This window comes from Ornithodoros turicata, chromosome 3, assembly GCF_037126465.1.
Source record: "Ornithodoros turicata isolate Travis chromosome 3, ASM3712646v1, whole genome shotgun sequence".
NCBI classification, from domain to species: Eukaryota; Metazoa; Arthropoda; class Arachnida; order Ixodida; family Argasidae; genus Ornithodoros; species Ornithodoros turicata.
The window spans coordinates 12,588,372-12,606,313 of record NC_088203.1 but is presented as its reverse complement, the minus strand read 5'-3'; the positions used below and the strand labels follow the sequence as shown (position 1 = coordinate 12,606,313).

Genomic DNA, 17,942 nt, shown 5'->3' with positions numbered 1-17,942 from the left:
AGTTGTTCTTCCCAGATGGGACATCAGGCGACGGCCCACACTCATCCGGAAGCAAAAACTAGTCCCTTCCACAGGAGACAGTGGGCTTATAACTCCTCCGCGTATCCTCGACGTTCATTATCATCATCATCATCATCATCATCATCTAATGCCAATCTTCGCACAGGTCGTGACGGCATAGACTGTACCCTCGTACGTGTGGCCGGCTACGTTAATGTGAGACCCCTAACACACAAAGCGAAAGTAAAGCACATCCGTATGTATGCACAAAGCGTTCAACACTACGTGGTAGCGGTACCGCCCTTAATCACTCATTGTTGATCCAGCCATGAAATCGTCCGTCGAGGCAGTGGGTAAGAATGAACAAGTGCAGTCATGATTAATGTATTTATTTCTCTCATGAACAAGAGCGATGCTACGACTTCAACAAACTGAATAACAATAAATACTTAGAGCAACACATGGTCCTTCACCCTGAATATCACACACGTTAGCATATGGCACGCGCAAAAGCGGTTTCACCCATACCTGTGACCCGTTGCAGATGCGTTATTGCTTGAGATTCGGAAATAACGTGGAGGAGACGCCTTCCCATATACGATCAAAAAGACCACCGGATTCGGACATTAGTACCTGCACCATAACACAGAGAAGCACGAATATTGTTTTTCGTAGCTAAATGAAGTCTATTTTTTACGTAAATCTACTGGGGAAATTGGAATCCCCCATCAGGCCTAGCGGCGGGTGGGAAGCGAGGACGCGGCTGGGCCGGACGTCCGGGAACGCTTCCGGAGGTGAGCTTCCCACTTGCGCCTTGGCTTCCGGGATTCACGAAGGTGCCGGCGCGAGTCGCGGTGATACTTTGGATGCCTTGAGGTGGAGATTCGACATTGAACTGGGCGTCGGCAGGGTTGTCCTGCTTCAGTCCTGGCTCGTTGGATTTGATGTCAGCTCTGAAGCCACTGGCGTCGGCTATGTAGTTGACTTTACGGTAGACTCCGTAGGCGTCTGTGTAGCCGTAGCTGCCCTGCACTGCACCGGACTCGTCGCCTTTCTCCTGACGGAACTGTGTGTTGCCGAACTCGTCTTGAATGTTGTAGCCGAAGTCAAATGGTTGAGCTCGTTCCTGGAACAAAGCCAAATGGAGACTTGGATATACGAAGCATGTGACGAATAAGCTGCAATGCGCGACCGCTAGGGGTCACCCCGACGTTATAAAGGAAATAGAGATATCTCATGGGGGATTCCATTGAGATAGCAAATTTTGCTCTACAACTGGGGTGGGTCGATTGCTTATCCTGATCACACGGGTTTCCTCTTCGGGTCCGCTGGAGCGTGTCTCTTCAGCGTGTCTCTTTTTCTATGGATTGGATTGACAACTTTAAATGGGATTGGATTGACAACGCTATAATTAGCGTTTCTCTTTTCTAGGGATTGGATTGCCAACGTGGTGTGCGTATAGCCATAGCCACGGTGAAATTCGTGCATTCCGGCAAACATCACCGCCCTCATGTTTTCGTGCGCACACTTGTTCTCTCCCTTTCAGTTCCGCTCGTTTTTCTTCATGCGAATTGGCGGGTCAAAATTTATTGCCCCTTGGAGCAAATATTTAAGTTTTCCTGTCCAAATGGAACACTCCGCGTCTAACATGGTCCTGCCAATGGAACGATTTTCTCACCTTTCCGAAGCAAAACTTTGACCGCGCTCGCCATCAGTGACTCACTTGCCCATTATACTAAAAGGACAAACCGAAAAAGCTGTGAAAAAAAAAGAAAAGAAAGAAACTGGCAAAAGTTTTCTTTCGTTTTCGTGATACCTCGTTGTTTGGCAACAGCCTTTTTCGACGCCATATTTCGACTTGCCAACGGTAGTTTATGCGGTGTCCCTTACAATTGAAGAAGGAATGCTTCTGCATCAATAATTCGCGCGCTCCTTCATAGCTGAGATCGTTACTAGAGGAGTTATATTTGACCTACAACGGCGTTTTGCTGGCTGTATCCAGATCCATACGTAGCAGCGGCGGCATCCAGGTTCACAGGTTGAGACCTAACTCCGCTCTGTTGAGTGTAAGCCTGGCCGAAGCCTGCGTAGCTGGTGTCTGCAGCAGCATCGTTATCCTTGTCGTCTTCGGCGTAGACAGCTACTATTAACGTACACAGGAACACGACCTAAAGTAGAAGAAAATAACCTCACTTTGCATTCCGATAGCCTTTAAATACATTTAGCATTCCTGAAACGCTATCAAGCATGAAGTTTGCTCAAAGGTATGTGCACTTTCGTCCTCCCGTCTAAATATGGCTGGCAGTTTCGCAATCGAGCTGTTAGTGCCAGGTTTGAAGACACGTACACTCTGGCCGCACGCTCGAAGTAACGGACGAAACGGTCGTCCAAGGCTATAGCCCTCTGGCGTCCACGGCGCAAACAAGTTGACAAGGTAGCATCTTATGCGCTGATCGCGTACTTTGAGGTGAAAGAGATTAGGGCTACCAACTGTAACTATCATACCGTAACTAGCAACGCCAGTTCTGACGCACCTGCAGGATGATGAGCGCTGCAGTGTCTATCATTTCCGCTGGTGCCATGTCGGCTTCAGTGCAACCACGAGGTCATGTAACAAAGACTCTTTCGAACGATTCTTAGTTGTTACTAAACGGCGAGCCATAAACCATTAGACAGAGTGCATCCTTGCAGAATTATCGGCTAGATGTGTCTATTACGATCGCAAGCTGGCTATGTATTCCTTCGTTCCTCTGCTTTGCGGAAGTTGTAGTTAAAATATGGTTATAGAGAACAATGTGTAGTTTGCGGGGTTATGGAAATGTTACTGGCTTCCTGTCGACGACCTCAAAGGGCGTTATTGGATTTAGTCAATCATTTGTGCATCGGAGGTGTTCTTCCTTCTGCTTCCCTTGACACAGTGATTATCTTAAGTGCAGGAAGCGTTAGTTCAGCTCACCAATATGTAATGCTATGACGCGACAGTAATTTGCGTCTACGGTCGACGTATTATTTCTTATCCATGCCTTCCCGCCTCTATTTCAGGTTTGTGTCCACTGGCCGATACTTCCCGACGCCTAGGTGAACTGTAAGCTAATTTAGTATTATATTGTTATTGTTATTATTCTTTTGCATTCAAGTTACAGGCGTGGAATGCTTCCATTAAGTTTTCTTAGCTTGGTGTAGCGCCTTTCGACGTTTGGTAGTACCCCGAGGGAATAGTTAAACTGGCGCAATCGCTCAACCTTCCAGTGTCATAATCTTTCTTCGCTGTCGATTCATTTCTTCTGTGGTCTTGATCTGTTTTGTGAAGCGAGTTATAGCTCCGGTATGCATACTCGCCACAAAAATGCAGAACGTCTCCAGAACAGCTCATGGCCCCTAGAACAGCTGGGGTACACAGAACGCCTTTCCTCACGACTGCTAACAATTCAGCACCGTAAGCTTCCACCCTTGTAACATTTTCCACACGTCCTCGCCGTATCTGCCGAGATCGCGACCTTCCCGAGGCAGAAGTTTCTCAGTCGGAACAAGTATATGTCTACAAGCAAATATTGGTGGTCACAACTTACCTTGAACATTTTTTTTTCACTGCCTTCTACGTCTGCTTTCTCAAGGACCACTTATAAGCCACCCAAACGTGTGCTGAAGAGCGCCTGTGTGCGTCGTCTGCTAACTGCAAAAGTGTGTGTCTGCAAGAGGTTTCGAGTGTCTTCTTATACCCACGAACCCTTGTCGCGTTCGCGGAAGGTACACCCATTACCACCTCATTCGCAGACGACACGTTCTGCCCTCCCATGTCGTAGCCTGGATGAGGCTTTCTTTCTTTTTGTCTGTTCTCTGTTTTGTCTTGCTCGTCAACTTTCACCCAAGTGAAGCATTTGTTTAGCGGCCTACATCTAAGAGAAAGACACGAAATGTCGTTCCTTTCGCTCGCAATTTCTACAAGAGGGCGAGCATGCAGGCGACATTAATTTCGCTTCCTGAATTCCGAAATGGATTTCGGGTGTGTAACAGACGGTAGCGCATCGTTGAAGGAATTCCCGGCCGGATAGAGCCAGTGGAAGGGACAATGCACGAGACAGGTGGGGCTGTCGTGCAGTATGACGGAGTTATATATATATATATATATATATACAGGGTGTCCCAGCTAAGTGTATACAGATTTCTTAAAAATATATATAACACTTTTCCAAGATGAAATCTATTGCAATATAGCATATGCTGAAGAGCACTCCCTAGGAGGGCATTAGCAAAGTCCAAAGGCAATGTCTTAATTAACTTTCATTACTTAACTTGTTAATTATAAATGCTACAAAGTTGTCCCAATGAGAACATCTGTTCCTTTCGGTCACCTGATATCGTAGCCGTTTCCAGAACAAAAATCCGTTCGATAGATCGCCCGCAAAAAATTCGTAAAGGAACGCCATTTTTTCTTTATTTTGTTCATTGCGCTTCTTAGAAGACGCGTCTTTCCTTCATCCCCAACGTGAGAGGGAGAAAGAGCACACTATCGCCTCTCGCGTCCTGGAAAAAGATTAAAATGAAACAGAACATGCAACCCAAGATAAGGCCAGTTCCGATAGAGTCACCCGATACATTTGTTTTTGTTTTGTTTCCGCAAGTTAAAGCTCATCTTCGACGCATGAGGCGGCACTGTGCTCCTTCCCCCTCTCACATTGGGGATGAAGGAAATACGCGTCTGCGAATATGCGCAATGAACAAAATAAAGAAAAAAAATGACGTTCCTTCACTAATTTTTTTGCGGGCGATCTATGGAACGGATTATTGTTCTGAAAACGGCTACGATATCAGGTGACCGAAAGGAACAGATGTTCTCATTGGGACAACTTTGTAGCTTTTATAATTAACAAGTTAATTAATGAGAGTTAATTAAGACATTGCCTTTGGACTTTGCTAATGTCCTCCTAGGGAGTGCCCTTCAGCATATGCTATATTGTAATTGATTTCATCTTGGAAAAAGTGTTATATATATTTAAAAAAATCTGTATACACTTAGCTGTGACACCCTGCATATATATATATACATATATATATAAAGTGTCTAACACCTCTGTATGATTAAGTGCGAGTTGTAGTGTTTTTGGTGACTGGTTGTATAATTTTTGCCATGGTGCTATATTTAATAGAATGGTTGCAGTGATGGCAATTTCGCAGAAACTGTAAGTCTCTGTCCTCTGTCTGTCTTGGTGTGCTATCTCGTACAGCAGCAAAGCGCTTCTGTTGCTTATGGCTCTTCCCTTATCTTCCAGAACGATCTCTGCGCCTTTGCGCTGCGCCATTCGCGTGCGTGTCATTCTAACTACTCTAGTGCTACCAGCTCACATAAACTGGGTTAGGGTACCGCGGTCTAAGGTGGGAAACACCCCATTACCTCATCATTTAAATGCTTTGGTTGTGCTCATTACCGTAGGAAGACGCGCCTTTGTTGGTCCAACATATTGACAGTAAGAGGTGAGAAGGACAGCATTGATCCGAAGAAGATCAAAGGGAATGGTATTGCAGAGCCACAATGGTTTTCTCTTTCTCAGTAAACATCATTAAAATAAAGTTGTTTGTGTCTTTCCCAAAGGGGCACTGGTCGCTATATGCTTCTTTGTCATTCGTGTGCCAGTTTCGCCTGATGTGCTGATTGGAATCAACAACAACAACAGATTAATTGATTATGATGAATGGAATCAGGTGCGTACACACGAGTACGCACCTGATTCCATTCATCATCATCAATTAATCTGTACACGAGTACGGATCGTATAATCAAGTCACATACGGCAGTCCTACATTAATTTTATGCTGAAACACACACACAAACTCTCTCCTTTGCCTCTCTCTTTTGGGATCTCTTGTTTTTGAAGCGAACGGAATTTCGACAGCGCGTTTCAAATTGCAGTTCGGTTATTGAAATAATGTGTCTTGCGAATGATTCATCGCAAACAACATAATTTCGCATGAGGCATTCCATGTGGTGTCTGTTTCAAAATACCCACACGGCCTCATCGTCTCCTTCTCGAAATGCAAACAAGGGTTGGAAAGAATGGTTAAAAGCGATGTGATGTGATGTGATGTGATGTGAATAAAGAAAAAAATGGGGATGTAAGTTTCGGATGTAAGTTGGGGATGGTTAAAAGCAATCCAGCGCGTAGCAATAACAAGCAGGTCTGAGAGCAAGAAGGACGAGAAAAACGCACGCGAAGAAGGTCTCAAAGACAGCTGGGAAGTATTCTGAGACCACAATCTGGCCCAACTTAACACACTGACGTGACTGCGGCACTGCACTCAGGTTCCTCAGGGAAGCAGAAGTCTTGGTCATTGTACGTTATGCTTACGCATTAGACCTTTAGACACCATTAGGCTGCACTAGACCATTTCTTAGGGGAACAGCAAGCAGACTCGTGTATGGCTAACCTTTTTTGCTCTTTTACAATAAACGTATTCCCCAACACACACACAAAATTCGAACAAAACGAAACAGAGATGCAAGTGTGTTAGAAGAAACATGAATGATGATGAGATGGATGATGATGATATGGACGATTCGCCGCCGCTGCAATGCCGGTACACTGCCCCATTGCTATTGGGAGAGGATGAGGGGATGATGCTACTAAAGAAAAAAGAAACGGCCTATCCCTTTAGGGGAAAAAAGGGGGACTGTACCTTTAAAGTTCTGTCACCAAGCCGGCAGGTGACAGAAACTCTGGGAGACCCTGGGGCTAGCGAGACGTATTCGTCCATGGTCCAAGTGCCCTGGCGAGATCAAGATTGAACGGTGGTCCATGCTACGTAATCGGCGTTGCATGAAGACGAGTTGTTGATAGTTCTGCCTGCACTCAAGCATGATGTGGTTGAGGTCATTGCGCACACCGCAGGTGGGGCACAGGTCAGATGAGGCAGAACCGAGGCGAAATTAGAAGGCAGACTGTGTAGGAGCCTCATGTGGTGGAAGAGAGCTGTGAACACGGACGCGGCAGTCGACGAGGAAGGATGAGAGACAATATAGGGTCGATATAGCCTATAGAGCGGGGAATGAGAGACATCGTGTGTCTATTGGGCTTGCATTCTCGGGCAAAGAAGTGTGGAAATGAAACAGCTGCGGTCACTCGAAGAGAACATTATAGGAACACAAGCTAGGTGTTGGGTTGCATTCAAGTGTCGGGCTCCTCATTTCCAACGATGACCGTATGACAAAGCATCCATTGCAATACTGCAGTGTGGCCCGCCACTGCCGCTTGCGGAATGACGAAGACTACAGGGCTAAGGGGACCGCTTAGTCACATGATGGCGACATACCAAAGCGCCGTTCTCGAATATGTTAAGACAACCCAAGGGTGGACGGGGGTATTCGAATATTTTGCATGCCAAAGAGAATAGCGTAGAGTTCAGTGCACGTTGAACAAGTTCTGTGCAAAAGCACAGACGATGCTGGAAGCGGCGGTAATAACAGATGCGGCGGGCTAACTGACCCGGGTACGTGAGCCGTGAGTGAATACTTGGGTGCACACCCGATAACAATAACTAATCGTGTCCATAGTAACCTGCTGGACGACGCATGGGGCAAGATCCCGCTTCTTGCAGAAGAGGCCAGGTACAGACAAAGAGATGACCGGTGCTAGCAGAGCCCAAGGAGGGGTGCTTGGGACCAATGGCTTCACTGTAAAATGAGGAATGCTAGGCTTCAACTGGGCAATCGATCGACGCACCGTGCAGTGTTCGCGTCTGAGTGCCTCGAGGCTAACGGGTGCCGTCTCGATGGTCGGTCACAAGGCGAAGGAAAAGGCTACAGAATTCACCGTTGAGGAGGACGTTTACTGTGGCTTCCCTCGCTTCGGCGAGTACCATACGGGTGTCTGCTCCTCGAAGGACTCCCAAGCACATGCAAAGGCTCAGCGCCAGGAGGCACTGCAGCTTATGGTCTGATGGTGGAGTGAGGCCATTCAGCGGCGGCAAACTGTAAGCAAGTGACCCAATGCACCAAAGCCCGACGGATGGATGATAACGACATTGCGAGACGAGTACATTGCGAGAGGGGCAGAAGAATACACGACAACCCAGGACAAGCTCGTGTCGTGTGTTTTCTTTGGCTCTTTTCGATTGTACTTGTTAAATACACTAAACCAACTCTCTACGTTAAGTACAAAGTCGAATCGGCACCCCACCTTATGCCTGCGAAGCGGCGAATCACTGCAATCGAACGGTGGACCTTTGCTTCCAAGCAGGCAATACAAGATAATCTGGCATCCACAATAACGCCAAGAACCGGTGGTGAGACACCTTGGTTAGCGCTATGCCAGCTACAGCGAGTGGAAAAGGCTGCATGTTCCGTCGAGTAAAAGGTGGGATATGAAGGTTTATTAAAGAAAAAAAAGGAAAGGCCAGCCAGCTAGAGCTTGCTATTCCGGCGTAAAAGGGAGTACCACCGTCTTCTCGGGCGAGATGTATGAGCCAGCAATTCCGAGGTACTTCTCAATCGCTTCTGGCTCGAGTTGGAAGCGTCGCTGAATGGCAGGACGACATTAGTCACTGCTGCTCAAACAAACTTCGGGAGTTAGAAACGGAAAGCCAAGAGCTTTGGAGAAGCCGGTGGCTTTCCCGTTCCGAAACGTTCAGACCTTGTTCGTATGCGTTTTTTTTTTTTTTTTGTCCTTCCTTGTGTCGGGTTTCTTGTTACCGAATAAAGTGTTGCGTTCTGCGCGTTCATCGATTAAACAGGGCTGGAGGACGCGAAGTTCAAGATTGAAGACGTGTTATTGCGCACAACTTCTCACTGTTATGTTGAAAACAGGACTCTGAGGACAAGCCCTGTATGACATTCCAAGCACAAATTATAAAACGCGCACATGCCAAAAACCATCTTATGAGAAGCATTAAATAGAAAAATATTTTGTGATGGGGTCTCGATACACATCACAAAAGTACAACGAAATATATACGCGTGGAGGGTAAAATATACAGTTGGTCCACTCGTGACACCGTTCCATCCATAATATTTCACCTGATGTCATTTGTGTCATGGCGTACGTCTAGAAGATCCTTTGTACTACTCCACCGGCCCTTATGTCTCCACCTTACAGGCTCTGCAGATAATTTATCCTCGTCAGAATATAATTAATATCGTGAAATGTACATACAAGCATCTACATGCACGCACCAACACACATCTACAACAACAACACCAACAACAACAACAACAACAACAACAAATAAGTAATGATGTAGTGGGATGTTTCGCCGCTGAGGCGTAACACTATCCCATTGCTTGAGGGGGAGAAGATGGTGAATGATGATGAATGTTCAGAGTTCACGCAAGAGCCCTGTTGCAGCTAATCAACAGCGAACGGAGGAAGGTCCTTATCCTTATACTTGAGAGGCGCAAAGAGCCGTGCGATCGTCCAGATGATGCTGTTAACTGCAAACTTCATACGTGAGATCTCGTCCGAAATGCACAATCTAAGACTAGGTACTGGGAAAGATCACAAGTCCAACTGCGGTGACACCACGAGTTGAATGGAAAAAGAACCGAACAGCAGCCACAGCCAGCGACTAGGCTTAGTGGTACCTCCCGCGCTCCAAGGAAAAGTGGTCATTACATAACACAACCAGCCTGCTAGCTATCTCATCGACGCATTTGCCGATACTTCCGCAGCATTCCGTCCGGTTTGTCGATAAGCTGCCGTTCGCAGACCTGCTGAGAAGTCAATCTCAACGGAACCGCGGGGGGCGCCGCCTTCACGGAGGCCTTTGACGGGCGTCACAAACAGGATGAAACGTCCCCTAACCTCCTTGGCTCTCTTTGATGGCGTCACACTCCTCCCAAGGTATTGAGTAACGGCACCCGATGTAATAGCCTTTCGTGGTGCCCTACACTTTCGCGGACAGCGCAATATTTGACGGCCCAATACAGTGACCCTATTGACAGACGCATCACCGTGGAAGATCTTGGAGTGAGTCTGATATGCGCTGTTTGTTTCGAGGTGAAGTTCACAAGCAGCGTGTCTGGTGGCTGTTGCAGTCTTTGAAATTTTGCAGGAAGTGAACGTCGGGTACTGTATTTCACACACTTGGTGGAAGATGGGGCCCATCTATATGTGCGTGTGTGGGGGCGGGGGGGGGGGGGGGTAGGCTGTTCAAACGTTACTGTTCCACAACTAATGTTGCCGTTCTGTCAACGCCGACTGCCGTTGTCATGGTAGGCGTGGCGAGCTACAGTCCTCTCTTCCGTTTTGTTTTCATTTTATTGTTCACTTATGTATTGATTGTACAGTCGACCCGCGTTTATCCGGATTACATTTATCCGGATCCTGCGCTATCCGGACAAAAAAGCACGGGGACGGATTTCTCCCCATGTATTTCGCCCTCGTTTATCGGGACTTCAGCTTCCGGACTCGGACGAGAATTCTAGGGAACAGAAGTGACTAATACCCAACAATCGGCTTCAGTTATCCTGTCATTGTCCAGGAATGACACTTGGCCCACACCTAGTCAAGCGACGTCGAGAACCCTGGTCGTGGCCTCCTTTTTACTGACACAAAGATGGTGTTGCTAGGAAGAATTTCCTCCCTTTCCGACTTTGCACGTTACACGAAAGTAAGTTACAGTAAAGTAAGTTTTCTGTGTAATGGTCAGTAAAGATATCCTTTTAAGATCACTCTGGATTTTTGTGTTTCACTTATCCGATTCCCCCGCGATTCGGACATTTCCACAGGAAACCTAGCCGTCCGGATAAACGCGGGTCGCCTGTATAACGTTCAGCACGGTCGACGATGCTCGGCATAAAGTATTCACCTTCTGTGGGGACTTGGAAAGTAGTTAAGTTTCATTGTTTTTAACCATATAACCATCCGATCAATGTAATACATTTTCTTAGTATAAGAGGGACGTTCTATTCGATCGGAATCACCCTTCAATAACGATACGATAAAGGAAGCTGTCAAATCAAAGGTCAGTACGTAATGCCAGTCATTTCAACTGTGTAAGGCTTAACAAGCTTTCAGAATCGTTATCTTGAACGTTTTCCGATCTACTAAGACAAGCTAATATTCCCCATCTATAGAGTCGTTGGAGGTCCATGAAGAGATGAGAGCACAGAAAGCATATAGTGTCATACATAATGACATAAGTCAAAAGCCGTTCTCCTCTAAGATTGAAAATTGTTCTTGAAAATTGTGAGCGTCTCGGCTCGAACTAGGATTCCTCAGTTTTGGATATTATAATTTCTAGGATCTCCCGGAACGCTGCAGAAATGACTGTAGAAACAGACTTCAGTGGTGAATAACTCGAATTGGTCCAGAACAGGAACAGGAAAAAAAAGAAAGAAAGAAGAGGACAACTTCTTGTCTTCGCCCACCTCGTAACACCGCGGGAAATATAATCGCCGAAAACGTTGCTAGTAACCGATCTGAGGTGATGCTGGTGGCAGCGTCACGGCTATAGCAAGGGGGACCTTGCGTCCTGAGCCGACTTCACAGGGAACTGCGCCGACATTTCTCTTAAAGCGTCTGAGGAGAACCCAGGGAAAACACCGAGACAGCACAGCCCGCACCGGGATTCGAACCCGTGTACCTCCCAGTCTCGACATGACATGGCCAGCACGCTAACCACTACGCCACGAGAGTTTTTTTTCTTTTTTGTCAAGAACATTTTATTTCACACAGTTACAGCTCAAGATGCAGTGTCATTTACAATGCAAAATGCGGTATGTGATTTAGAGGATTAAAAATGCCCCAAGAATATACATGCTTGTGATGAAGTATGTACAAAAGTGTGGATATGCTTTGATGATCAGGGTCAGCCCATCAATACTCAGTCGGGCTTGACACAACGAGCTCAGGTACTTTGAGCCAGGTGGGGTCCTCCACCACACTACCTGGGGTCGGTTGGGGAGAAACCTACGTAGTGATATCACGTACCTCCTCAAGAAAGGCCAGGAACCAACTGGAGGATCATTGCGGTCTCTGATACGACGGGCTACGCACAACAAAGTACAAACCTAACAAAATGAGTACCTCCCACGGGAGCTGGCCTCCAGGTCGGATCGGCAGGTACCCATTGCCCGCGCACTCAAGTGTTCTTGAAGGCACGCTGGAACACGAGATACCGCGACACCGAGATGGCACGAGAGCTGGTATATACCTTCGGAAGTTCGCGCTTTGAACACCGAATTCTTCAAATCGTCACTCTTCCAACCGTCGCGGCTTGACAAAAAAGAGTTCTTCTTCCTTTCTCCGACCTGGTCGCCAAAGAGAAAGACACAATAATGAAAATAATGCGAAAAACCAACGCTGTCCCAACAAGAGGTGGGCACAGTCACGAGGGCAAATGAGCGTGAGGACGTCCTCACCCTCATGTGGCGCACGTTGAGGTGAAGTGAGGCGAGGAGAAATTTCCAGGAAGAAAAGACCGAGGTGAGGTGAGGGGAATGCCCCGGAAAAAAGAATTACCTGGATGTGAGGAAAACAACCTCCAGAAAGACTATTTACGTGAGGTGAGGAATCTTCCAGAAAAAAAAAAAAAAAATATTGGGTGCGGTGAAGAAAATTCTTAGAAACGAATCTCAGTTGGATGAGGTGAGGAGAAACCTCTGCTGGCAAGCATTGAGGCGATTTTTTTTTCAAAATTCCGTGTTAGCGCCGCCAAGTAACTGTGGCTATGAGCGGCGTACAGATGTGGACAGATGGAGAGAGGACAGCGGGAAGGAGTGCGGGACAGGGGTGTTAGTGTGCGTCCTGGACCGACTACAGTGGGGAACTGTGCCGACATCCGTCTGGAAAGTCTTCGGAAAACCTAGGGAAAACCTCTGCCAGCACAGCCGGTGGTAGGATTCGAACCCACCACCTCCCAGTCTACAGCACGACCTTGGCTAACGAGCGGGACGCCTTAACCAATTGAGATGATTGTAGATATCTTGAGCACATTTGCCCAACTCTGGTGCAAACCATGCAAGCCGCCTGCATGACTTGAGCAAAAATCTCTTTCCAGCTTTACTTTGTTCACGCTTGAGTGACAACGCCAAACAAGAGGAGCACCCTTAAAAACACGTAAAGGAACCGCGTAACCTTATGACAGAAATCGTGCGACAACCACACAGTCTCAGGCGAGACCTATTCACACGTTACCGTACAGACGCACAAGGCACTGCCTTCGGTCGGTAGACGTCCCACCCTTGGCCCCAATCATAGGACTGTCAACAATCTCAACTTCCGCCCTACGCGATGTCAACCTTTCGGATGGTCACCCACACAGTACGCACTTGAAACAAACGCATCCGCTGTCAAGATGGATTTCACGGAGCCTTGGCACACCGCCCAAGAACTTACGCTCTTACAGGAGGCGACGGCTCTGTCCTGAATACGAGACGCCGTCTCGACTAAAACCAAGCGTAAAGAGACGCTAGATCGGCGTAAAGCAGAGCAAGCAAGACGTAAGCTGCAAGTGGGACAAACTTGCTTTTCTTGTGTTCGTCCGATGAACTGCTCGATGCAATGTTGCTTTGTGTTATCGAGCCCGCAGTCACAGGGAAGAAAAACGAGGGATGCAGGAAAGGGATGCCGTGCATGATAACGTTGTGTCGTGTTCGATGCCTTGCTTCGCGGTCGTTGTGGTATCTTGAGAGGAAGGTCATTAGAGGAGCACTAAAGTGCAAAAATATCTCTCTCGTTGAATGAAAGATGTCGTTATCTTGACAGCAATACAAAAGGAACGGAATTATTTGTTGCAGATCGGCATCCCATTGGCTTCCTCAAACGATCGCCCGCGATGATTGGATGAATGGTTTCAGGAGATCAATAGGATGCCGCTTTGTTGAGAAGGATAGAAAGAGAGAGGGGGGAAGGCATAAATTGCCTATTTTCTATTGATCATAAACCACGAACGACGCAGCGGACGAATCTCGTTCCTTTTGTATTGCTATCAAGGTAGCGGTGTCTTTCATCACGGTGGCACGTCAAAACGGTGTCTTTAATGTCCCTTCAACATAAACAGGAGGCGGTCTGCAGATGACGACTACGGACTTCAGCGTCATGGTTCGAACCTGGGAAGGCGTTGTTGACATCACCTTCTAAGTTAGCTGCACAACGACCTAGTGGTGAACAGCGTATTGTGCTTGAACATCGCGCAACACTATCTCTAGCGTTTGCATTACAATATAGTCTGAATGTTTCTATAGACGCATGAATGTGAAATGCGAAATGAGGCAGGATTGTGGTGCGTCTGAAGACGAAGCTGTAGCCCGGATCACCGCTTCGGGTTGAGGATCTTTCGTCTGAGCCTGTTAGCCCAACTGATTGAAAGTCGACCCTCGCTATGTTCCTAGAGGAAAGGAGCCAGTGATATGTCGGCTTTTTAAGAACTTGACTTCACGAATCAAAAAACGGTCTCTCATTAAAATTTGGCATACTCAGAAAAAGTGAAGCCGGTCGTGCTTATTTATAGTTACCGCTGCGCCAATAAAACACGAGTTATCAACTTGCTTATTTAAAAGAAAGAAAAGCAACACCAGGTTCGTTGAATTTGAATATTATGTCACATTCGATGTCCCCGCCCACGAGGTAGAGTTTACAGCGGAATAAGTTTCTGCAACATCACAGTCGTTTTCCAGGCTTTATTTTGAGGAAATAAGTTTCTGCAATATTACTGCCGTTGTCCAGGTATTCTGCACTGGGGAAATTAGATGAACACAGTGCGGGCGAAGATACTTAATCTGTCCCATATACCTTCTATTGCATTGCGACTTCGAGAACGTACTGCTCCCTACAAACGCCAACAGATAACGAAGCAGGACTCCCCTTCTCAAACGTCCTCACGCTCTCTTCTGTTTTGAAAACCTCAGAGGTGCTTCTACTGCCCTTGGAACATTCCACAGGCGCGACCTCCATATGTGACATACAGTAACCTCCATCAGTGCTCCTGGTATCAGGGCGTTTACCCAGCGATATTCAAAGGCAAAGTCGGGGATTTTTTTTTTTGGTCCGCTATCACTGTTAGCTATCACCCAATGTACATCTACAATTCTGCACGCGAAGAGTGTGCCAATGTAGATTGGATCTGGTGAAATCGCGGAAGTTGATGTGGATTAGTGGGTTTCTTGCACGTAGCGCAAATAAACGCCTCATCCAGTCCCACGAGCACTGCGTCCTGAACGACCTGGCTTCCCTGCGTTAATGTGTGCGCATAAATATACACTATTTAATCGGCTTAATGCCCATTGATCACGACCCATACGGTCACTGACCAGTGTGTTAATGAATGCATCTGATTAGTGCTGTACACTACTCATTAGCGCCGCGCCCTATAAACCGACCACCTTCCGGAGATCGAAAGGTTAGCAATCTTATACATGGGTGACATGAATGCCTGGTGGAATGATTGACGTCGATATAAATGGGGATCGGTATTGCTATTAGTTTTGGCCAGGTTTAGTTCGATATTAAACGGAATGGTCACATTAAATATACACCAATGCATCTTCAGAAGGGGAAAATTAGATAGCAATAACGAGTAAACAACAACAACAACAACAACTGAATTATGACAATGAGTTGAGGTTAATGACCAGATACGCTCCATGATGTAATGCCTAGAAAAACATGGTGATGTAGGCCTCATCGAAACGGATGTCGGCTATCCCACAGACATGAACCCAAGCAGCACAATGTACCGAAAGTCGAGTGCAATAGGGGTGGACGTTATGTGTCTTATCGATGTTCTTTAGTTTCACGAGTCTACTCAAGGCCTTTCACCTACCCGTCCACCCCTATTGCACTCGCCTTTCGGTACATTGTGCTGCTTGGGAAACCTCTGAATATCTAAAGATAATATAGATCTCTTAATCTTTGATGCCTTAAATGTCTTGATGTCCGTAAAGAAAAAGTGTTAAGATACTTTCAAGGAATTGGAAGTTTATGCCGCCCGCAGACCTTACGGGTGCAACGCCTTTGGCTTGCAGACCATACTCAGTAAGGTATATATCTCAGTAACATCTGGGTGATGTGTACTTTTCAATGAGGGGAGGACCTCAATATTTCCCGTTTCGAAATCCCCAAGCTCGAAGTTCATGCTCTCGAAACAGGGACAATGCTCGATTGCTTCGTAAGGTGATATGCCGTGTTTAAAAATACGACGTCACTCACCGGGTTTTCGATTTCTGTCCAAGTCGTTTTAGCGAACGAGTTCCACATTTTAGCAGCCGTTAGGCTAGCAGGGCGGACACGACGGAGCAGCATGTTGGTTAGTTTATTATTTTAAAATCCGTGTTAGCACCGCGAAGCAACTGTGGCTAACAGAGCCGTAAAGACATGGACAGATGGAGAGAGGACAGCAGGAAGGAGTGGGGGACAGGGTGGCTTGTATGTGTCCTGGGACGACTTCAGGGGAAGTGTGCCGACATTCGTCTGGAAAGTCTTCGAAAAACCCAAGGAAAACCTCAGACAGGACAGCACAGCTGGTGACAGGATTCGAACCCGTGTTACCTCACAGACTCTGCGTGGAAAGCGATCATCTTAACCACTATGCCACGGGAGCTGGTATATTGTTCGGTGGCTAAGTTCGGTGTTCGCATTTATATGTCCAGGTTAGTCGACATTCGAATTTAGCAGTTTCCTGCGCGCGACTGCATATTTTATAGTCAGATAACATTTGTTTACAGTGTAGTTTATTTTGCAACGGGGATTTCGATCACTTTATTTCGAGGTACACCCTCAATGAGACGTCTGAAGGAATAGCTGCTCAACAAAACGAGCGTGGGCGCTATCGATTTCACACCGTGAATGCCCCTGAAACACATCACGTCTGATCTAGAAAGCGTATCTCACGCACCGAACAGAAGGACGCATTGAATGCGGTGTCGCTCGAGATAAACCGGTTTCGCTTCCGTTGTCAGGCTGCACGCAATGTCGATGTCGATGTTGATGATGATGAGGACAGTTTGCCGGCACCACAAGAAGCCCCCAGACGGGGGCCATATAACCAACATCGTATACTGTAGTCTGTGCTTGTTAACCAGACGTTACAAACACAACCGCATGACTTATGCATATTGCTCGATCTTTATCGGTGGTGAATCATCTAGCGAAAGTAGACCGTGTCCAAAGCCACGGAAGTGAGATAATCTGAATCGATGTGAACCTGCGGAACACATTAGCTCCCTGTAACAAAAGAAGGAGCATGCGTTGTGTTGGAGGTGCAAATGCGTGGCAAAACTGCAGCAATGGTCCACGCTCTCATAGAGCCTATCGGAATACAGTTTCGAAGCAAGTACAACAGCAACAAGGAAATAAGTAGTGAGGGTGTTCCACCGTTTGGGGGTAGTACCTATCCCGCTGTACATGTAAGATCACTTCAATGTAAGTTCATGAGTTCCTGCAAAAGTTCATTAGTTCAGGTAAGATGAGGAGAAAGAGGAATGAACCAAGCAGCACAACATGTTGGCCCATTATTGGACCAATATTGGCAATACCGACCCAATATCGGTCCAATCTTGGACTCCAACATATTGTGTTGCTTGGGGAGTTAAGGGGGAATCACTTCTTCGCAAGACAATAGAGAAAGTTTGTTCGCGCAGCGCTCAGAAACTGCGTGAAATATCGTCAAAACAGAAGTACTGGCGTGTTCTCCTTGTATTACCATTGTCAATGACACACTTTGTAGAATTCCAGAACTATCCGTCGTTCACGAGACAACTGAAGTCTCCTCTGGTGGCTGTGCCATGCATAATAAAAAGAGGAGTAAATGAAGAAAAAAACGCCCAAAGGAGCACCGAAGGTTATTGAAACAAAAAAAAAAAAAAACAGAGTCTAGCGCTAAGGCGCCCGGAGCAAACCAGTGGTCGTCAGGAACTCCAGGAACGTTTGCAGTCATAGACGGTGTCGGAGGACGTCGCGAACGACGTGCAAATGCAGAGAAGCGCGTTGGAAAGACGAGAAAGAGCAACAACG

General features: G+C 46.8%; 1 protein-coding gene across 1 annotated transcript; it reads right to left on the bottom strand.

The window, feature by feature from the left end:
* Positions 1 to 474: 474 nt before the first annotated feature.
* Positions 475 to 2,582, bottom strand: LOC135387738 (uncharacterized). Its single transcript, XM_064616835.1, has 3 exons — positions 2,535 to 2,582; positions 1,977 to 2,168; positions 475 to 1,126 (listed from the first exon to the last, which is right to left on the bottom strand). The coding sequence occupies exons 1-3, from the start codon at positions 2,580 to 2,582 to the stop codon at positions 704 to 706; spliced, it is 663 nt and encodes a 220-aa protein (XP_064472905.1). The 3' UTR covers positions 475 to 703.
* Between the last annotated feature and the right edge of the window lie 15,360 nt (positions 2,583 to 17,942).